This window comes from Netta rufina (genome assembly GCF_964035555.1).
Source record: "Netta rufina genome assembly, chromosome: 6".
Taxonomy (NCBI): domain Eukaryota; kingdom Metazoa; phylum Chordata; class Aves; order Anseriformes; family Anatidae; genus Netta; species Netta rufina.
The window spans coordinates 29229732-29247237 of record NC_140129.1 but is presented as its reverse complement, the minus strand read 5'-3'; the positions used below and the strand labels follow the sequence as shown (position 1 = coordinate 29247237).

At 40.3% G+C, this 17506-nt stretch overlaps 1 protein-coding gene across 1 annotated transcript in view; it reads left to right on the top strand.

Annotated features, from left to right (window-relative positions):
* Window positions 1-17506, top strand: part of THSD7B (thrombospondin type 1 domain containing 7B) — a gene marked incomplete at both ends in the record, with an annotated part of 259689 nt that overhangs the window by 167241 nt on the left and 74942 nt on the right. The window contains one exon of the mRNA XM_084289684.1: window positions 15578-15756. Within this exon, the coding sequence (XP_084145810.1) occupies window positions 15578-15756 (179 nt within the window). The remainder of the gene's footprint in view (window positions 1-15577; window positions 15757-17506) is intronic.

Genomic DNA, 17506 nt, shown 5'->3' with positions numbered 1-17506 from the left:
AGACTTGGTGAGCTATGTAATGGGAGAAGGAGAAATGAAGTCTCAGGAGGAGATTAATAAGTACAATGGGAATCATTGATGTTCCAGAGTATACAGGAGCAGAGAAGCTGCTCTGTGGAGGGTCTTCAGGATGAGGATCAACAGCCCGAGCTGCATGTGGTAAAGGGAAAAAAAAAAAAAACAAAAAAACACATCCTAATGAAGTGATTCAGTTCTGGAGTGAATTCCTCTCGCAGCTGTTTATAGCTGTTCCAGCTGGCTGCACGGATTCATAAAGCAGCTTTCTGTGGTTTGTGTTTCAACAATGTGCTGTTATCCCAATTGATTATGCCTTTGTGGCCCATGAAGGAGGAATGCTATACCTTACCCCACAACGTTACCTTTCCTTCTGCAAAAAGGGAGCTGTTGAGTTTTGAAAGGTGGGTTTGCCTGTGCGGTGCCTTGCTCATTTGCAAAGCTCGAGGCTTTTATCACTCCTAAAAAAAGAGGAGCTCGTCTATGCGTGGGGCTTCTCTGAATAACCTTGAAGCCTGCTTCCTGTCAGTGATATTTATGTGGTGTTTTTAGTAGTCGGGCTTCTCTTAGGGAGGTAATAGGGAGTGGTAGCTCAGGGGGATTGGTTTTCTTGTCTTCAGCTTTGTATCAGAGCAGAAATGATTGCAACACAGCCCCAGCACAGGATCCATATCAGAGTGTGGTCAGTACTGTACAGGAGAATCCTCTCGTGTGCCCTTAATGTCTGCTCAGAGTGCTCTTAAGACTCGTAGGTTTGGAACTGGGAGGTAGATGAGGGGTAGGATGTTTCCACCTTCTGGGTACCCTGTAAGAGTTCCTTTAAGGGTGAATTATTTATTTCCAGCCAGACTCCTGTGTAATCATCAGGATGTATAAGCTGCTCTCCCAAACCAGAGGATCTCATTTGATGGAGGCAGTCAGGATGATCTCTCCATACTAAGAAGCAGACCAATGCCACCATGGTCTGGGAAGAAGTCCAGTGAGACTCTGAGCCTTGCAAAGCCTTTGGAACTCCTGGTCAGACCAAAGCAGTGGTGCATCGAAACCCTTCGTGAGTTGAGTCCTGTACCTGTGCAGGTGGCTGAGGCTGTAATTCCTCCTCATTGTCACCCAGTGTTGGACAGCTTCTGTTCCCTGCAAAGTGAATGGGGAAGCACTGCATCCCTCTCCAGAGCACATGGATATTTCTGTGACTGGGCAAAGAGTGCTCCAAAGTGGGCAGAAAGCTCCCTCAGCTCCATTTCCATCACTTGGGACCTGCCTTCCAAGCAGAGCCGTCAAGTGAAGATAAGGCCAATATTTATGGTCTCAAGAGCTGGGAGCTTTCAAAATGCACTTCTGAACACATTATTGAATTAGTGATAGCAACAAATCATTATCCAATTAATAATTAGCAGAATGTTATTCAACCATAATAGAGAAAAGCAAATTACAGAAGCATGCAGAATTGCTAAGCCCTGAGAAATTATTCATGACAGGTTTTTCTGAGTAGCCTAGTTTGTCTTGTTCACAATTAGTATCAGCTGACCTTCTGACATTTTCTAGGTGACTACATTTATATCTAATTAAGTCATGGCCTTATTTTCTGAGTGCTGTGATATCTAGGCATTGTTCTTGCTTTATGAGTTTTGGGGGTAAGCACGCTCCTCTTCTCTCAGGTCTTCTGACTTCTCTCTGTTTCCTTGTCTTGTCCTTTTGCCAGCACAATGTGTTTCCTTTCTCTCCTTTGAATAAAAGTGAGAATTTGTAAGACTTAGTTCTTGCTGGGTTCTTTTGAAGAATTTTTATGAAATGTAGAAAGACACATGTAGGGTTACAAACTTTGTCTTGGAAGCAGATTTAAATTTGTCCCAGACTTGATAATACAATGAGTACAAAGTGTAGGACAATAAAAGTGGTCAGTCTGTAGCTTTTCTAGACAGCAAACCTTGTGCTTTTTTCATCTTCAGCAATGATTTTCACTTTCCCTGAATGAAACCTGGCCGTTAAACTTGCCACTTCAGGAGGACTTAATTCACCTGTATCAAAGTGGATGTATCAGTTATCATGTGGGAATACAATGAGTTTGAGTCTAATGTAGAGATTGATCACTGTGCAGGGAGGTTCACAGTCCGAGGCCCTGAATTTACGGTGAGTTTGGGGGGAAATTCTGCATTTGCAACTTGGGGGGAAAACACCAAACATACCCCCCCCCCCATCCCAACAGCAATCACTGCAATTAAATATTGGGTTAGCTCTTGATCATTGGGTACAACCAATTTAAGAAATATAAACCCCAGACTTTTCTGAAACTTACTCCCTTCTGCACCAAACTGTTTGATGTCCAGAAAACAACACACCATAGCTTTTTAAATTTATTTTTTCACATGACTGGCTTTTTTGATGGTGTACCACTTTACTTTAGTGGTGTCATTGTTTTCCTTGATGGCCCACTCAGTAAGCTCAAGAAATAACTTGCAGTTTCTAAATTGGGCTAATTCATTTCTTCTGGAGTTGGTTTGCTTTCCTTTTCCTTCCTTTAATCTGGAAATGCAATTAGGAAATTACAGATAGAGATAACTATCTCCAACTATATTACAAAAATATAATTGATAATTTGCCTCAATTAGTCTTCCCATCAGAAGACTGGATTATCTTGCTTTCGGCTTACTGCTGCTCCAGAGGGTCGCTGTTTGCTGGTTGGCATTTGGAGCATCCTCTTTGGATGTGAAATTGTCCTGTTAATTGTAGCTCGTCTGCGTCTTTCAATCTGTCATCTGAATTCCTTATACTATTTTTGCATTTCCTCCTCCTTTGTTTTGGATTATTTCATGTGGCTCCTTTGCCTCTCTCTCTCTTTTTTTTTTTTTATTTTTCGTGCTGTGCCAATTTTTTTTTTTTTTTTTTAAATCTTAGAGGAACATAGGGTGTCTCATCTGTTCCAAATCAAAGGCTGGAGATCTCTGTGCTGTTGCGCAGAGGTTTAGCTTTTGATCTGATGGGGAATTTATGGAAAGCTGGAATTTATGAAGTTTGCTTATACTATTCAAATTCTGCTTTGCTCACAACAACAGGAGCCTGGAAGAAAGACACAACAGACAAATAGATCCTGGCTTTAAATCACGGAGCAGTTGGCTTCAACCTACAGTCACCTTAAAAAGCTTTAATTATCTCTAAGTTTTTGAAGGGCATGGCAGGGATGCTAATATACCTCGTTATTCTCAGTAGTAGAATGTCTTCTTACATGGTTTAGTTGCATCCAGACAAATCAAAGGGGGTTGTGGTTGCTGAACGGGTTCCTGGGCATTTCTGGTGATGCAGAGGTGTCACTCAGAGCCTTCCCAACAGGTCAGTTCCTGCTGCTACCAGGAATGCTGCTGTCAAGGTCAGTCTTTGAGAATGTCACTTCTACTCCCATGAGGACCTGGAGTGGGTGGGAGTAGCAAACATTTGCACTGGGAGGAGCTAAAAGCTTTGATAATGTGAAAGCTCAGAGTTGCTTCTGCTGGAGGAACGTTCCCTGCTCCGAGGCACAGCAGGACAGCATTCGCTAGCAGTGACAGCGCTGCTTCTGTCTTGGCCAGCCGTGTCCCTGGTGCTGAGAGATTCAGGACAGTATGCAAAGGTCATAGAGCAGGCATTTCAACTCCTGCTGCTGAAAAACCAGGTAGTGTCAAGACTCGTGAAGTCTGGTTTTCTGAAAGATCAGCCCACAGCAGTGCTGTATTTCTGCTCATGGCATTCCTCCAGGGCTTGCACTCCCTCACTTGGAAATCCTGGCCACCAGCTTGATGGACATGGCATGACCTACCGGTGAGCAAATACAAGGACCCACTGCCTGACCCTCAGGCTTTTATCTTTTTGCTTATCTGAAAGCAGCCTTACCTTCAATTCTAAAGCAGTAATTCCACATTTAGCAAAATTACTTTGTTTCCAGCTGAAAGACACAGGATGCTGAAAGCATCTGAGTTAAAAGAGGATGAGTTATTTTAGGAGAAAATAAGACACTTTCAGGTAGCTTTTAATCGCTGGTACTCAATAATCTTTCTGCACAATGATATTTGTGTATCTCAAAAAAAAAAACACTGACCAGAGCTTAATAGATTAAAGAAATGTGACCCAAGTCTATCCTGGGCTGATAGCACACTTATCTTTTCTACAAGGTAACAATTATGGGAAAAATAAGTTGGAAAAGCTATGTAGAATAAATGCCTATTTATTTTTGCAAGTGTATCTGTTTTGACATTTGCTGTAGTATAAATTTATTCCTATGTAGTCGGTTTTATTTTGAAGAATGAAAATGTTGCAGAAGTCCCCAATTTGGTTTTGAAGTTCTTCAGAAATAGAAGGTTTTCCGGACAGACATTTCATCTGTTTTTGAAAATAAACATTTAATTTCATTCTTAACCTAAACAAAATTGTATATTGAAGTTTCATTTTTTTTTAACCACAAACCATTAATTCCAGATTTGAACCAGCTTTAGATTTAAGTGACTTCTGTGCTGCCATAGACAACATCCAACAGACATCCACACATTTTGCCTCTTTTCTGGCAACCTCAGTCTTGACCGCCTCACTTCTTTTACAAGGAAAGTTGGCAATCCTGCCTAGGCTGTCCTCTTCCAGCTCTGCACCTTAAACTTGACAGCCCTGGGATGCCTCCTCTTAAACGTATGGCACTATCAGTTGATGGTAAGATGTAAGCTCAGTGTTCAGACTATGCTGCACCACCTCTGTTTGGCATTTCAGCCAAATGAAATACTGTCCTGCTCTTCTTTCTTTCGGTCGTTTCTCCTGTGCCTCCCTGTGGCCTTTTTATTATAAAGAAATGACTGTATTACTTACCAGGACAAAGCCTTTCAAAGACTGCTCGAGGAAGAAGTTTCAGGTAAAAATTCACCTTGTTTTCTGTCCATCACATCTCCTGGCATGGGAATTAAGGCTGGGTTTGGATCACAGGTGTCTGAATGGCCTTGCCAGCTGCAGACAGTGCTGTCCTACCATGCCTTTAGTACTTTAGTAGTCCCCACTTCAGGACTCCTTAAAGCTGTTGTCACCTTTGAGTGTGGTTTTTTTTTTTTTTTTTTTTTTTTTTTTTTGGCTATCTCAGAGCTAAATAGCTTCTAAATTTAGCCCTGAAATCCCATCTGGGTTCTCCTCTGGACCTTTCTCCGACATTCCTACACATTTCCGGGGGTGCGAAGTGACAATCTTAATTACAGCTGTGGCTGCCGATGGAGCTGTAGGCGTAAAGCTGAGCTGTAAAGGACCTGCCCTCTATTTCTTGTCTGTATACAAGACTTTTACTTATTGCTCTTATAGCAGTGCTCACAGAACAGTGCTTTTCCCCTATATCTTCCTTTCCTTTTCTATGCACATCTACTCAGAAGAAAACTTGGCCACAGCTCTTACTTTCTGGATGTTAAAGAACTATCAAAAGAAATTGGATCAGAAAACAACTGTTTAGACATTGCTGTTCTTTATGGTTTTTGTTTTTGGCAACAGAATCAAAGGTAAAAAGCCATCAAAAAAACATTATTTCTGGATGGGGCAAGCTGTCTATCAAAGAAGTTTATTTAAAGCAAGACTTCCCCCGAGGCACTAATACATAGCAATGCACATTATTCCAGATCTGTATCTTCTTATAGAAAGCGAGCATGTGTCTTATGAGAAAATATTTAGAGGACTAGGTATTTGAGCACCATCCTCTGTAGGTGCTGCATTTACTCATAGCGATGTGCTATTCTTTTTTCCCCATCTTTCTTTTATGCTTTTTGCTGCATTCCATAAAATGACCCTTTTGAAGAGGTGGCACTACCAGCCCATGAGAAGAAATGATTTTTTTACGAACCTCAGAACTAGCTTTCTGCCTTGGAATATTACTTTTTTTTCTTTTTCTTTTTTTTTTTTTTTTTTCAGAAGCCATTCCAATAGCTGCCATCTGGGATAGTAGCGTTCCCTGTAAGGTGAATCAGGCTGCAGGCTTTCAGAGGATGAGCTGCCCATGTGCTGGGGCTTCCTACCTGATAGGTTCAGATGCAAACCCCCCGGGGGTACAGGCATGCACACGAGCACTTACTGCAGAGCAGCTGATGCACTGCGAGCCTTTGCTTGCTGAACCACCTTTGCCCACCCTTGCTCATGGCCGTGCCTTTTGTTTCTATTATTAGGTTCAGTCAGTTTTTCTGTTGTTGACAGGTTGATTAAAACTCTTCCATGGGAGTTGAGAACGTTTTTGGTGTAGAAATAGTAACTCAGTGTGGAAGTAGTCTATCAGAGGCTCGGGACAGTTTTGATAGCAAGGTAATGCACTGGGCAATCTACTGCTGACTTGTGTAGTAGGCTACAGTAAAGGTATCTTTTTGAAATGTGGCCGGTCTCTTCATCCTTAACAATGCATTTACGAATGCTGTTACGAAGCAAGGCTCTAACAAAATGTTATCATACAAAGATAGGCTCAGAATTAACATTTTTCTCCCCCTATGTATCGTTCCATTTAGTACGTTATTCTGGAAGTATGAAGAAATACTATTTTCACCGAAGGCGTTTCATGAATGGAGTACTCTAATGTGAAAACCTCTACTTTTCCTGCTCATGGAGAGCTTCATGATCCCTTTGAGAGATGTGTAACTGAACTGAGAAGTGACATATATTCATGTAGTTCACAGGATTCCTCTTGTGTCTTACAAGGCTTTTTATTTTTCAATGTTTTTTGTTTTTGTTTTTGTTTTTAAGCTGGTTGCTTTTTATATAGCTCCAATGAGTAAGTCTGTAAGGCAAATAAATGGATGACAAGTCATTTGTAAATGGGAAGTCACAGTTTCATATCTTTACCACTGGTAGGGAGCCCTGTGCAACCTGCATATAGTAGGCATCGTAGTTGTTTCCAGTGAGTGTTTACAGGTTTCACGTTTGACATATTCTGAGGATTTTCAGAGACAAATTCATGTATTTCTGCTTGTGTGGAGCAGGAGTCCTCCAAAAATAAGAACACCACTTATTGCACATAGGCAAGTGTCTAAATAAGATGAGCTGATTGCCAGGGCAGCAGTGAGTTTGCTGGGGCACAGCATACAACAATCAGATTAGCATGGAAGGGGGAGATGGGCGAGTAGTGGCTATCTTTAAAGGTGAATGACGTAGTCTGCTTGATCAGAGGTTGGGAGACACTTAGAAACATAACAACGTCTGAGTTTAGAAGCTTTGAAGAAGTGAGCCTTAATTAAAAAATATAGATAAAATTAAACTTACTTACACCCGATCTGCTCTAAGGATTATTGTAATGATATTGATGAGTATCTGAGCAGTTATCTTTCCTTAGCCTATGGCTGGGTGTGAGTTACACTTTGAAATCTCTCTGTTCTCCAACGTTTGTAAGTGAGGATGGTGTAAATTAAATAACTATGAGCTTGGTTTACAAAGCTTCTGGTATCCCTCACTACAGACATATTGCCTCTGGGAAATCTCAGATCTCATTTGTATTTAGTAAACCAGGGGAGTGACCATTAAAAACTGTAGTATTTAACAAGACTACATTGCTCTCTGCTTCTGTCTGAATGTATTGGCCAGGAAATGCTCCAGCAGGGAGATTGAAGTGCACAACCAGAGTGCTCAAAGTCACGCTGCAAAATTGAAACAAAAATCTATGAGGAATTCAGCACATCAATACTCTGTGCAGGGGCCTGCTTACGTCACGAAAATGTCCTATTTCCATCTCAAGGTTTTCCATCATCTGAATGAGTTGTGCTGCTCTCCCCTTGCCTGCGCTTAAGCTGTGAAAAGCCAGGAGGACTGTTCCTGTTCTTAACACCCTGTTTCTATCAGATACATATATATATATATATTTACTACATCTTTATTTAAGGTGGGATGTCTTTGTGTCCCTTCCTCATTACGGAGGCGGATTGAAATTTCTTATTGGAGCAAGCAGGACATCATGACAGAATAGCCTCAGTCAGGAGAGCCCGGGGCTGGACCCTGCAGCGACTATCTGCCATTCAGGGCAGTGCTCACAGGTTTTCCTGATGTGCATAATGGTTAGTGGCATCTTCAGGACGGCGCAAGTATAATTAAAGCATGTCGTTAGGTTTCTCATTTAGCATCAATGAGACAAGAAGGAATTGAGGCAGTGTATTGATTTGGGAGGTCACTGTGTCACTTGCCTCCCGCGACGGCAGGGAGGGAGGCTGCAGAGGTCAGCAAGGGTTCTGGAGTTTCTCAGTGCCTTCCCAGGGGCTGGGTGACCTGTTCTTGAGCAGAGGCCCTTACACTTGTTAATACTTCCCAAGTTCGTAAATTAAAGTACAAGGAATGTATGTTTTTAAAAAAAAAAAAAAAAAAAAAAAAAGGAGAAGAAAAAGAAAAAAAGTTATCTTTTGCTCATGTTGTCGTGAGCCTTCTTGATAATATTTATTGCAAATTTATCTAATTGCTTTGTGCTCCCTTCTGCAGAGTCATCTGGTCATTTATGCTGTCTGAAATAATCACAGTATTTTAGTGCACAACGCTTGCTAATTATCAGGGTACAAAGAAATGCATCAGCATTTCCTATTCTGTAAAATGGAAACCACAGAGTTGTTCTGCAAACTAAGTTGTCTAAATGAGGCTTGCCTGTGTCTTGGGGTCATAATTTGGCAGCCGAAATTCGGTGGCATATTGTGTTGACAATGCTTGACGTCGTATGTTTAGGAACTGGCAGAAAGATGCTCTCCGTGGAGGGCCCCGAACTCCAAAGCTGAGTTTCTTAGTGTGCTCCAGCAGAGCCTGAAGCCACTGACCTTCCGGCCCTGTGTGATTTACTGAGGGGGCAGGTAGTTTTGGTGCCATTTGGTGACAGCTTTCTCCCAGAGCCGGACCCTTGTCTCTTGAAGACACTTCCCACATGGTCCAAATAGCCCAAGTCTGTATTGATCTTCAGGGCACTCTGCAAAGAACATCTGTTTTTGCAGCTCCTGCGGAATTGGGCCTTTGAGAGAAGTCGGATGTACGAGAAAGTGGGGAATTTGACGTTCTGTGGACAATTTAATTTTGTCTTCATGATGTATTGCAGATGTGTGTACAGCCTTCAAAAACAGCCTTGTTTCATTATCTACATCTCATAATAATAATAATAAAAAGTAAACGTTATCTCGGGTTTGTTTTACCATATCTGCTTTTATTATGAATTGAGTTGCCTGTAAGAACATGTACACTAAACAATTCTTAATGAAGTACAGTGGGATGAATTTCTTTCCTAATATGCAGAGGATGAATACACTGACAAAGGGGAAAAAAAAAGAAAAAAAAAGAAGAAAAAAAAAAAAAGCTATTCTGTTTTGTTTGGAGAAAGCAGATAGATGATTTTCCCAGTTGCAGAGTGATGATCAAAGCATATAGGAAAACACAGCTGAGCTCCCAGCCTAAGCGCCATTGATCCTGGTGCATGAGTTTTTATTTGAGTAAAGACTTTCCTAAGACATTGGGGCCCCCAAGCAGCCGGCCCACCCCTTCACCGCAGGGGAGCTGCTGCAGGCAGAGCAGGGATCATTTCCAGGACTCCTTTTGTGATCTGGAGCCCAGACAGATTTGTACAGTGAATTTCTGCCCGTCTGTGTCGGAAGTTCCCCGCGAGATGAATTACACTGTGAGGTCCTGTTTATTTGCACTCAGAAGGCAGCAGACGAGTCTCTCTTCTCCGGAAGAGTTCTTGGTTTGGTTTGCAATATGCTGTGAGGAATGTGCTAATTAATGGAAATTTCCTTATTTAGTTAACAGATTAAATATAGCAACTAACACAGCTTGTATTTAAGTCAGGACAAGGTGTAAGCTTGCAAATTTTTTAAGAAAATGCAAAATCAAAGTAAATTAGGAATCATAATGCAAAGTCAGCATCAACCCGACTGCCTTGTCAGGATTTATAGAGGCTGTGAAATTGAACAATAAAACCAACCTTTGGATGAATTTCAATAACAATAACGATGAATTAAACTTAACAGCATTCTTTACAGTTCCTCTCTGGTCTATTTAGAATCTATAATCAGTTTCCTACGAGATAACAAGAGCATGTGCCTTTTTGTTGGGAAGAGCCAGTGGGAATAAATATGCTAAGGTGGTCCATTATTCAAGCTTTGTAAAATATTTGATGCAGAAGTTATTTCTGCTGTTTTTTCATTGTATGTTTAATGAATGAATTCATTAGATTATCTCTTAAATTTCCCAGCTAGCAAACTAATAATGCATAAAATCTCTCAAATCCTCACATATTAGAAAAAAAAAAAAAAAAAAAAAAAAAAAGATTAAACATTTATTCTGGCAATATTACATCTTTTTCAGATGCAACTGAAGTTGTTAGAAACTTTAAGAATCCCAGATTTATTCTGCTTAGTTTCCTTCAGTTAATAACGTTTGCCCTTGGAGCAAGGTTTAAATGTTTGGACCAGGACTGCTTGGGACGAGTTGCTCCTCTTGCGGCTCATGAACCACAGGCTGCCCTGGCTGGGGCATGGTTGTGGTGCCGTGGTCAGCTGGCAGATCCCATCTCAGCTGTTCGATGCAGAGTTTTAACCCAAATTAAAACACCAGCTTGCTCTGTGTTTGATCCCGAAGCTTTAGCAGAGCAGAATCTGGCCCGCCAAGTGCCATGGTCCACCAGGTCTCGCTAATGAAGTCCCTAGCTATTAGACTTTCAGCTCTGTGTGGATTTACTGGTCTTATTCTACATATTTCACAGCCGGTTACCAAATAGCAAAATTCTTCTTTTTTTTTTTTTTTTTTTTCCTCTACCTTTGGTCTGTGTAATTAGAAACATTTCTCCTGTGTCACTGTCCACTTTGCTTCTCTCATGCTTGTAGAAGGATGATCTCTTTTATTCTAGAGACTCCAAGGGAAATTACTTGTGTTATTACTAGCGGCAGTAGCGGTGATGCAGAATTGTCCCTCTCTTAGTAATGACCTTGAATTTTATGAAGCACCTCAAGGTTTACTAACAAGGGTAGAACTGCTAGAAGTTTGTTAATTGAAATGATGAAATATGCTAGAGAGGATACAAATGAGTTTAAAGCCAATTCAATTAGAAGTGCATCTGTTTCCAAAGCTGCCGGAGGAATGTTGTTTATTTTCCAATCACTTTTAAGTCTACCTCTTGGAATCCTTTTGGCACTTTTGTTTAACGCTGCACACAGACCTTATACCCTCGGCAAATTTATCATTTGGAAGTGCAACAATCAAGTGGATGTCAGCGTCTCACATTAGCCTGTAAATCTCCTAATTGCCTACTTCTCCCATCACAATCCAGTTGTGAGTGCAGAGGGGGACACAGATGGATGCTGCAGACCCTTACTGGCTGTGCCTGGTGTGACGTGTGTTGTTCGGGTAGGTTTGGGTAGATGGGAAGGACATTGTGCTACTGTACAAATCCATCCCCCTGCGCTGCTGACATCCCACAGACCATCATTCAGCCATCTCCTTGGCTCTTTTGGGTTGCACAGCAAAAATGAGACAAGAACAGTTTCTACACCATGCGTTCGAGCCTGCACTTCCAACACCTACCAAACCATCATCATTGCTTTATTCATCTGCCTTGTCCTGCTTCATCGCTTTTGGGTTGCAGAGAAAAAAATGAGACAAGAATAATAGTTGTTACATCTTGTGCCTCCCCGGTACATCCTGTGTATTCTGCGGGTACTTTGTTTGTTATGGACACTTTAGGGAAGAGACTCCATTTGTGGCTTGTAGTGCAACAAGCACATTGTTCTTAATGAATAAATAATAATAAAATGAGCTTGGCAGCCTAGGTAAATGCATTTGGTCGTCCTATTATCTTGGCAATGTATCAATACTAAAACAATAGCACTTAAACATTAAAAAACAAAACAAAACAAAACAAAAAAACACCTTATTTGATCAGCCAGTTCATCCAGTTCATTTTTTCCTGTCAATTCAGGACTATTCCTAGCAGCGTGTTTCAAAGTGCCTACTTACAATTTCCCATGCATTGGAGTTTCTGTCACTACCTCCTGCGACACCTGTGCTCAAGCTCTCAAGCTCAGTGACATGCAGGAGCATGATTCAGACAGTGCAAAGGCTCTCATATGTAGTTTCTAAATTAAACGAGCTTTAATGCAATATTATTTGAGCTTTTGAGGAATAAATAAAGTGGAAGCAAGCTTCAAAAGAAGAGAGAACGTGGAAAACAGGCTGGGCAGGGTTTGCGAGTGCCTATGTCTTTTTCCATAGGTCTTGGAAACTCAAGAAATATTTCATCTTGGGTTCTACAGATGAGAGAAAAATGGGGAATGCAATGGATGAGTGAGGTGCTTAAAGATGACTGAAAAAACCATATGAGTAAGCTCAACCATGAGTTAATCTCCCCAGGCTGAGTGACAGTGACTCAGAAATATATGCATGCTCTTTCCTTTATTCATGTTCTGTTACAGTCAAAATATTTCTCTGGTTTTGGTCTGTAACTGTGTTTTACTGTCACTTCTACCATTAATAGCCTGAATGTAGAATTTGTTATTAGTAGCTGGTTTTAATTTTATATATATATATATATATAAAATATATAATTAGGATAAAAGGATAATATATATATATATATTTTTTTTTTGTCTCTTGTGTTATGCACCACCCCAGTGCAAAAAGTGCAAATCTAGGTTTACCGTATGTATCCAAACTCAACTCTTTTCAGCCCCTTGACATTGGCAAGCCATTGCTGGGTTCCTACAGAGATACAAAGTAATGAAAGGGTTGGAGATGAGCTGAGTGCAGCATTATTTAGTAGTTTCTTGTAAAAAGATATCTGTAAAGACATTGTATATCTGAGCAGAGAAGATTCATCACAGAAAGATTTTTGCAGGAATTTATTTTATTGAATGAAATCTTTGATCATGGGAATCTCAGCAGTGGATTGACCTCAAGTGGTTAATAGAAGATATAATGATGGCTTGTGAGAAGAGCTTAAAAGAAAGTTATATTCCCATTTTGATTCTTTAGCACTGTCGAATATGGAAATTTTGTTTCTTTTGGGCAGTAAGGTAACGTAATGCTCTATTAGCTGGATATTATTTATTTATACTTAATATAATTTATAAATATGGGTGAAGAAACTCAAAAAGGAATAAGCTGGCCTCTTAGCACCAGGAAGTCTTTGGAAATCCTGTGGTTTGAGGGATCCCCACAGTACTTTGCTGCAATGAAATAGAAAAGATTTCTTTAGTTTTGTTTATTATACTTTTCCTTTCTCTTTCTTACTTTTATATTTTTTATTATATTTCTTTTATTACGGAGGTAGATCTTGAACTGCCAAAAGGCTTAGCCCATTTTGCCTTCACTGATAAGTTGATAACCCCTCTGTCTAATCCTCCTTTAAAACAAGGCACTTTCTTTGTTTCTGTTGAGAGTTAATTACCTAGGCTGTCACACAGCCCAAGGAAAAATGATATTTCATACAGTGGTGGAAGAGAACTCTTTAGAGTACTGCCTAAGAAATGCCTCTCATAAATCTATTATGAGAAAATTTCTTTTACTTATCATAACGTCTTATGAACTGCTCTGAGTGGCAACCTAAGCGGGTGGAATAGAATGTTGGTGGGAAATTGGGGATTCTCATTTTAGGAAAAAAAGGGAGTGTATTTTGGAAATATTTGTATATGTGCATGCGTGGGTATAATGTCAGCTCGATGAGAATACAAAACATGCAGAGTTGAGTTATCTCAGATATGTGATCACCAATGGGTTTGGTAGGAAATAATTAAGATGCCTAATGCCAGTGGCTTTGAAGCCACAAATGAAAAGGCAACGCAACTCAGAGATAAGAGGTAGCAAAGTGAAGCAGAGCACGCTGTACAGGGACAGCTGTGCAGCTTTAGGAAAGAGCTCTAGGAGGAACTGCTGTGCAGAAACGATCGCAGCTGTCAGACTAACAGGGTGGCTGTGCAAAGGAAGAGGGAACAGAGTACCAGCACGAAGCAAAAGAAAGAAGAAATAGAGCATCATTGAAGGGGGAACTACATTTGTTTCTTTCTTTTTTTTTTTTTTTTTTTTTTTTTTAAGGCAGTGTTTGCAAAAACAATGTCAGTATTTCTTGTACTCCTAGGAGGGGGATGTTTTCTGGATGGGAGATGTCTAAATAAGTCTGAAAGCTTTCTTGATAATGAAGACCAGGAGGGAGGCAGCATGCTGCTGCTGCGAATTGATGCTCTGGATGTAACACAGTCCTGGTTTAAAGTCAGCAGCAGGTTTGGACATGGCAGAGCTGGTAAATCCAGCTGCCAGGCAAGACTAATCTCCCTGCCTTGGCTTCAGTGTTTCCTGGGTGTTCAGGGCTCTTGTCCAGACATTGTGGAGGGAAGCTGCTTCTACTTTTTTTTATTTCTTGTGTATATTTCTGTTTCCCCCTGCTGTTGTGACTGTCATCTTGATAGAGAGGGGAGAAATCCTTCTTAAAAGTGTAGTTAAATCAGTTAATTTGGTATTCTGCAGGTAAGGAATACATAGGGAGTTAGTGGGCTGAAAACCAAACAAAAAGAAAGGACATAAAAATGAGAAATGTCAGAAATACAGTATGGATGAAATTCTGTTATTTCCATGACCATAATTACTAGAGCTGTCAGAGGGACTAAGCCTTCTGTAATAAGGGCTGATCTTAGCAGCCACTGACTTTCATGGTTGAACATGAAATCTCTTTTTTGTTTAAATCAAAATAGTATGTACAGACATGACAACCAGATAATAGAAACTGGAGGAGAATGAATGCAGCGTCTGAGCAGGGATGCTCAGGAGCTCCTAAACCAGCTGTGGGGCTGTGTCTGTGTGGAGGAAACCTGGTTTTGTCCTAAGAAACCCTACGGGGTTTTAGTGCAGTAAGGTATTTGGTATTCTGACTTTAAGTGATCCTGGGAGCACTTTTATGTCAAGTCAGGTGAAGGTGAAAGCAAAGTTTTCATATGCCATTTATGAAATGCAGAACAGTCAAAATGGTTGCAAAGATATATGAAGAGAACTACCAGATAAAATAGGGAGGTGTGTTTCCTCCCTTCTCCCAAGAACAAATCCCAGATGGATGCAGCTGGCAGGCTACAGACGCGTACCTTGTGCATCTTGGTGAAGCTGCCAGGAGCACAGCCCTGGTGAGTCCACCGGCCATGGGACGTCTCCTGGGAAGATGTTTGCTCCGACTCCCTGCCCAGGGTGACCATATAGGCAGACAAAATAACACTGTAGGATCACAAAATCAGGCAGTACACTTAGTTCTCCAGAATATATTATGGCCAGATTCTCATAGGAAGGATAATTACCACCTGTTGTCCATTGCCCACTTCACAACAGATACTTTTTGCCAATGTACATCCTTCATATCAATCAGTTTTATTGTGGTCATCCAAATTAATAATAATTGGACTAAACGAAGAAATTAGTTTTAGTCACTGCTGTTCATTACAAATAAAATCATTATCTTGCATTGGGAAAGCATTGACAGTCTGCCAAATCTCTTTTCTTTAAGAAGTTCTCATGTTGGGTTGATTACACAGACTTCAGAGACATTATATCATCAGAGTTCACGAGCTGTGGTGATTAAAACCTCTCTCTTAATTTTTTGGTTTAGGCTACATTGAAGAATCTTGCATGGTTCCTTGTCCATTTGATTGCAAATTAAGTGATTGGTCCACCTGGACTCCTTGCAGCTCTTCCTGTGGAACAGGTGTGAAAGTCCGATCCAAATGGCTTAAGGAGAAGCCCTACAATGGAGGTCGCCCCTGCCCCAAACTGGATCTCAAGAATCAGGTGAGTGGTGTTAAATAGCCAAAAGAAATCTCAATGTGCTTACTGTAGTTTTAACTGAGATTGTAAAGTACTGAGCTGGTGAAGAAATTACAAACAGGAGTTATCTCGGGGACCCTTCTTTGTTTTGGGTTTTGTAGGTACTCCTAGAACTTCTTGAGGATTGAGGGGAAGATGCTCATGTTACAGCAGAATTTGACATGAAACACCTCATTTCTTATATAAAGACAGTTTTTATCTACCATAGCACAGGAAGCCCTGGACAAATAATTCCACCTAGGTAGCATATAAACATCAGAGAACTGAGATGTCACAGACATTTAAAAAATCTTTAATTCTTTCCGAGACTATGGTAGCTGCAGAAACATTTGTTAAGTATATATTACTATTTTTGGCAACATTTCCCTTAGACACAGCACAAGTTTCCTTCAACATTAACCTCTGTATATTCAATATCGAAGTGTCCCATTAGAGGAAAATAATCTCTAAACTGCTGCTCTTAAAAAAAATCAACATCTATTTAAATGACATTTAATGCTGTACGCATTTCTACAAAACTAATAGAGATTTCTTACACATACTGATTAATTCTTAATGCTAATTAACACTGATGAAGTACTATTAGTTTGGCCTGCTCTTTCAAATTCAACTATGAAAATTAATTAATAGGACAGAAACTGTCATGCCGAAGGGACTTGATGTATATTATGAATATGTGAGTGTGTATATATATAATATGTTGTACAATTTGTGTAGTAGGCCTTTAACAGTCTTCCTACAAAGATGTATTTGTATAGTGGCTCACAGGTGCTAGAGCTGCTGGATCCTGTTTACTGTGCAATCGCTGCAGCAGCAGTCGTGTCCCGGGAGGCAGCACCACTTCTACCACCTGATTCTCAACTTGCTTAATTTTCCTCACAGTTTATTATTTTTCTTGTGAGAAGCTAGTTAAATTTTTTTTTTTTTTTTTTTTTTTTTGCTTATTACTCTTTGAAATTCATAGGCAGTAGACTAACAGAAGAAGCAAGGACTAAGAAAATATAAAACTGCAATAAAGTGTATGTTGTCCATACCTCAGTGCTTTCCTTAATAGATCAGAGAGATCGCCAGAGAAGCAGAATGAAATCCCACAGTAAGTTGTTAGGTAACAATAAGCTCCTTTGTAATGAAAAGATACTGGGATTGTTACCCACAGACACAGCAGACTACTTCTATTAAAAGGAAACATTGCTATAAAGTGTTGTCTATTCCCACACACATTAGATTTGCTAATTCCAATACCCTTTTGGAAGATACTGGAGGAAAGAAATTGTTTAAACTTGGAAATTGTGTCTCTGTAAGCTTTATCGGCATTATGGCTGGTATTAATATAAATGTGGCTGGTGCTTTTTGCCCCTTTACCAGGAACACAAGGCTTGATCTATAGGTATGTCTATATATTTATGCACACGTGTGTGTGTGTTTGTATTTTTTGGCTCCCCATATACTTCTTAATCCTTTGTGCAGTTAGGAACGAGTGTTGCTCTGCACCCACTGGACTTTGACTTCCAGCACTGATTTAGAAATGCTGAAGTCCTTAGGCACATTGCAGCACGAAAAAGTTGTCTGTTCAGATGGCGAACCGGGTTAGCTGATTGTACTGATGTTTAACAAAGCTGGACACATATTTTTAATCCAGGGCAAGGCAGTGTCTTCTTTTTCTTCCGAGGTGGGCAGTGTTTAAGTCCTAGAGCAAAAGTCTCCATAATTCTGT